Raw genomic sequence first — 5,457 nt, forward strand, 5'->3', positions numbered from 1 at the left:
AGGTCCTTTCGGGCCGTCAATAAGCACAGATAAAATTAGAAATGGTTGTTTCATGCACATCCATGGCGGCAAGTTGTATGGAATGAGTACAACAGGCCAAGTGCTATGAACTATGTTCATCGTCCTGAATGGGTTAAAACCATCAGATGCTAAGCCAAGCCTTACACTTCGGCAATCATTACTAAAGTCAATATTCCGACGATCAAAATCTTTCCATGCAAGGGAGTCTGCAGGATGCCTAAAGACACCGTCATTAGTTCGTTCCTCTGCATGCCATCTCATTTACTAGTAGTTCGTTCCTCTGTAATTAAAAATAAACTACTAGTTATTAATTCAATTTGGAAATATTAAAAAGAAGATATGGACCGATAATAATAATCAATTCACCAAACTAATTTTATTATGAGAGTTTGGCACATCTTTTAGACATAATTGTGCTAAACTTTGACCTTTAAAACTATATATATATATATATATATAGGGACTTCAAAAAGAGGGATGTATAATAAATCTAAGTAACCATGATTGAAAAAAATTACAAAGATACCAGCCTGTGTCAATGTGTGTGGCCTTTCACTTTCACTTTCACTTTCACTTTCATCATTTTTCCCATATGGTCTGTTCAATCAAAGGCATCCCCCCCAACCCAATCAATGTCATTCCAAGCCTAACTCTCACAGGCAACCAACACCTTTTATTTATTTTTTCTTTTTCTTTTTTCATGTGGGAAAAAGTCAAATTAAGATGAGAATCTCTTCAAGCAAAACCAAAATACTGTTCCACTCTCTCTGTCTCTCTCTACACAAATTTTGATGAAATACCAAACTTTGGCAGACACTCCCCTCTATCAATTGATGATGAGAACTATTAATTGATATAAATATTTTACAGTACAAAAATGTTAAAAATTGATAATTTTGCTCCACTATTTATATCATTTTTCCAGCACAACCATCACCTCATATTTGTAACCCCTCTTCAATTTTTATAAAATACATCTAACTGTTTATAGAAATGTCAAAATTTATACTAATTTGACACTAAAAATAATGATGCTAAAATTAGACAACTTGAATGACAACTCCATTAAAGCACAAAACTGTTATAATGCAAGTATGATAACTCAAACAGCAGCAACACAATAATATGAATTGCATCTACAGCTCATTTTGGATTGAGTGATTTGGGAAGAAAAGAAAAAGAAAAAGAAAAAGAAAAGCATTTCTCTTAGTGCATATCACTTATTCTGGAAAGGGGTGAGAAATGGGGTGAAATGGGAAGAAATAGAGAGAAACTCATTTATCTTATAATAGAAGTGAATAGTTGCAATTTCACTTTCCGAAACGTTCCTACCTCTCATTTTAATCAAATCCAAGCTTCGACCTAGTCTTTCATCTAGGAGAACTCCATCTTCATATTTTGTTGTTCTCTGTCTACATATTGAGATCATGGCCAAGGGAAAGCAAGTTTTGGAAGATCCTGACTCCTATGGTGGTGAAGAAATGAAGAGTGTCATTCAGAATAAGCATAATAAAATCTTGTTGGAAACACTCATTTCGCTTTCTGATAATGAGGAGAGCCATAGATATGCCCTAGGTCCAGCTTTCATGCATGAATATACAATACATCTTCAAAATTACTATCCTGGCATGGGCGATAAATTTCTCTGATTTTCCTCTAGACTGGTCCAAGTGGCATCTCTCGAACCCTGTTGAAAAATGGCCAATCCCTAATGAGAACTGGACAAATTGGGTTGATAGGGTGGCTGATGCAAAAGGAGACTTATGGAAAGAGATAGGCATATATGACGCTATCATGCTAAGCAAAATTAGAATTCAAATAGATAAACACCTATTCTTTGCTGCTTTCTTTTTCTGGTGGGTTCCCACCAACTCATTTCATCTTAATTGTGGGATGATGAGTCCCACCATCTTGGACACAGCTGCGCTAACAGGCCTTCGTCTACATGGGGAAGAGGTTTGTGCTGTTTTTTCCACTGCCAAATCCCCGTGCTCTATCAGTTATTCTAAGACAATGATTGCTTATGACAAGTTCATAGACCTCAGCATTGACCCAAATGGTGTGACTGAAGACGAACATGTCAGGTTCCTAGTTATGTGGTTGAATAAGTTCCTTTTCTGCAATGCTTCTCATAAAATCACTAAGGATTATACTGAGCTGGCCATAGCCCTGGCTGCTGGTAGAAAACTTGCCTTATCTCCTCTGGTTTTATCCCATCTTTATAGGGTTCTAGCGGAGTTTCTGAGCCGAAAACTCTTGAACACCGATGGGCCCTTTTGGCCACTCCATCTCTGGCTGCAGACCTAATTTCCAGAGATTGGCCCAATCATAGTTCCATGGAATGATGCTCCTATTTACGACTTTACATATGCACTATCAACTCCACGGGTGTCCCTCCACCTGCTTCTTTGAAATTGGGTGAGGGATTGATTACTTCTAATCCCAGACCTGCTCAAATTGCTGGAAAGAATAAAAGGAGAAGCAAACCTCTACTGAAAGGTGCTTCTGAGTTCTAACTATAACTCCATTATAAATATGAGAAGTTTTTCAAATTTATATAGCACCCAAATGACCACATTGGAAGTGAAGCTGGTCAAAAGTGGGTCCAATATTACCTCTTCAGATCACCGAGTTATACCTGTGTTCTCCACTTCTATTATTCCAAATGCTCACCGGATCGTCGAAAACCGCCAAGCAAGCCTCCAAACCACCGTCCTCCGCCGCAGATCCGCTGCCCTCCAAATCCTACATCCCACCAATCAAAAGCACAGGTCAAAAAAAACAAGGATTCAAGCTTTATGAGAGAAGGAACAGCCTCAAAAATGGCCTCATGATCAGCCTCAAAAACAAGGAATGCACTGACCTTTAACAAAATACAGTCGCTCACAGTCGGTCACCATCGCTGCTGCTCGTCACTCCGGCGAAGGCCGTCGTTCACCCTCGTCGGTCACCGTCGTCGGTCACAGGAGATGGAACAAATTTGAGATTTTTGATTTTGAATGATTTTGGAGATTTTAGGGATTTCGGTTTGAGCAATTTAGGAATGATTGAGGCAGAATGATTTTAGGAACCAAGTTTCGGTTTGAGGGATTTCGATTTTAGGGATTTTGGAGATATGAGGAATTTAGGAATTTGACCGCGAAATGGGATAGAACAGCGGGATAACAAATTTTATTTATTTGGGACGGTATATTTTAACCGTCCCAAATGAGCGTAATTAATAAATGAAACGACGTCGTTTTACCAGAGTTTTTTTGCGATGGGCTTCTGCCGTCGTAGATGGTCCACCATTTGCGACAGTAACATTTAACCGTCGCTAATAATACGTTTGTTGCGACGGTATACCGTGCGTCGCCAATATTTCTGCAAATTTCTTTTTACAATCTTTAGCGACGGAATACGACCCGTCGCAAAAGGCCATGTTTCTCGACGGTAGATACACGCCATCGCAAAGTCGTCTTTTGGCGACGACAAATATATACAGTCGCTAATGCTTCTTTTTTTGGAGACGGTAACTATTTCCCGTCGCAAAAAAGGGTTTTTTGCGACGGTAATCACCCCGTCGCAAAAACCTCCGTGTTATTAGCCAGGTTTTCTTGTAGTGTTGTAAGTAGGGCACTAACTAATGAAAAAAATCAATGATGCAACATTTTGTAATGTGGACAGAAATGTTTAAAAGAACATACAATAAAACACTTGATAGCAGCAAAACTTATGCTTCTCTGCTGGTGACGGACTTCTTATCCTTTTACTAGAAACCAAGAGCCCACTCCTCAATTTATATGTGTTGAAATTAATGCATTTTGCCAAAATATTGAAATTGGGGAATAATGGAGGTTCATAATTTACAATTTATAATTCACTTACAATGATATGGTAAGGAGTTGACTTTACATGATTGAATTTGTAATAAATAAAAAATTAACATGCTTTCTTTAACTTCGACCTCTCTTATGACAAAAAATAAAAATAAATAATTTGTCATATCATTATACATAAATTTAAATTAATATAGACTTTTTAAAGATCTCAATATTTTTTCTTAAAGTTAGAACCAAACATCAATTTTTTATTTATTTATTTATTTTTTTAAAGATTGGAGAGCTAAACATCATTAGTCAATTTTTTTAAACAAATATTAAGATGAATTTTAAGTGTTGCCAAACTGGCCATCCAAAACCTTGTGAGCGGCGGCCGCTTGGAATATCTCCAATCCAATGAACTCTTGAATGGCACAATTAGCAAATGAATTAGTTTGTTTGGTTTTAATTTTTTAAAAGTGTTATTAAACATATTTTTTTGTTTTTAATAAATATTTTTAAAATTTTAATTAATTTTTTAATTTTTTTAGATGCACTTTACTTAAATGTATTTAAAAAATAAAATATTTATAAAAAAAATTAAAAAAAATCAATAAATATATAAGAATATAAAAAAATGTACTAAATTCTTGTATTTTTTTTTATACTTTTACTCTTTAGTGAATTTTTTAAATATTTTTTTCACACATATTATATTTTTTAAGAGCTCGTTTGGGATATGGGTTTGCTTTTTGGTTATTTTAGTCTGGAGCTAAAAAATTTCATTTGGGATAAGTTTTTTGACTTTTTTGAGAGAAAAAAATAAAATGATTGTGGGTTGAATGTGACATTTTGTCCAATTTGACTAAAATAATCTATTTTGTCTTATGTGACTATTTTAACCCAAACCTACTTGCCAAACAAGCCCTGAGTATATTTATATTATGTATATCCAAAAATTTAAAAAAAATACTTAAAATATTAAAAATAAAATCAGTAAAAATAAAAAAAATACGAAAAATAAAAAATTTGCTGTATGTTTGGTTTGAGTTTTATGGATTAAGTTTTTTGAAAACTGAGTTTTTTGCTTTTCGTATTTTTTTTGGTTTTTAGTGAATATTTTTAAAATTTTAAGTATTTTTTTTACTTGTTAGATGCACCTCACTTAGATGCATATAAAAAGTAAAAAATTTGAAAAAAAAAAATATTTTAAAAAATTAATAAATACATGCAAATACGAAAAATATACTAAATTCTTATATTTTTTGTATTTTTGGTATTTAGTGAATTTGTAAAAGATTTTTTTCACAAAAAATTATACTTTTATGTGTATTTATGTTAGGTGTGTCTAAAAATTAAAAAAAAATTGCTTAAAATATTTAAAAAAATTCAATAAAAACACGAAAAATATGAAAGTAAAATTTTCTGAAAAATATTTTTCAAAAACTAAAACAAGCAAAGTGAATTCTAAAAATAAGAATCAAACAAGCTGAATAATTTTTAGAATTCTTATAAAAAATTAAAAAAAAAACTTCTATAAATATATTTACAATAATATGATATTACATACGTCATTTTTTAATTCATTAAGTTTTCGTTTGAGAAGTGGGTTGATTTTTTGACTTTTTAAATTTTT

At 33.2% G+C, this 5,457-nt stretch overlaps 1 protein-coding gene across 1 annotated transcript; it reads left to right on the forward strand.

The window, feature by feature from the left end:
• Positions 1-1,448: 1,448 nt before the first annotated feature.
• LOC145793801 (uncharacterized) lies at positions 1,449-2,328 on the forward strand. Its single transcript, XM_082876672.1, has 2 exons — positions 1,449-1,596; positions 1,682-2,328. The coding sequence occupies exons 1-2, from the start codon at positions 1,449-1,451 to the stop codon at positions 2,326-2,328; spliced, it is 795 nt and encodes a 264-aa protein (XP_082732798.1).
• Positions 2,329-5,457: the final 3,129 nt, after the last annotated feature.

The sequence above is a fragment of the Camellia sinensis genome, chromosome 6 (assembly GCF_055761805.1).
Source record: "Camellia sinensis isolate YWXY chromosome 6, ASM5576180v1, whole genome shotgun sequence".
NCBI classification, from domain to species: Eukaryota; Viridiplantae; Streptophyta; class Magnoliopsida; order Ericales; family Theaceae; genus Camellia; species Camellia sinensis.

Coding starts and splice junctions, on each gene's coding strand:
- LOC145793801 (XM_082876672.1), top strand. CDS start 1,449: ATGGCCAAGGGAAAGCAAGTTTTGGAAGATCCTGACTCCTATGGTGGT. Junction 1,597..1,681: donor GAGCCATAGATATGCCCTAG/GTCCAGCTTTCA, acceptor ATTTTCCTCTAG/ACTGGTCCAAGTGGCATCTC.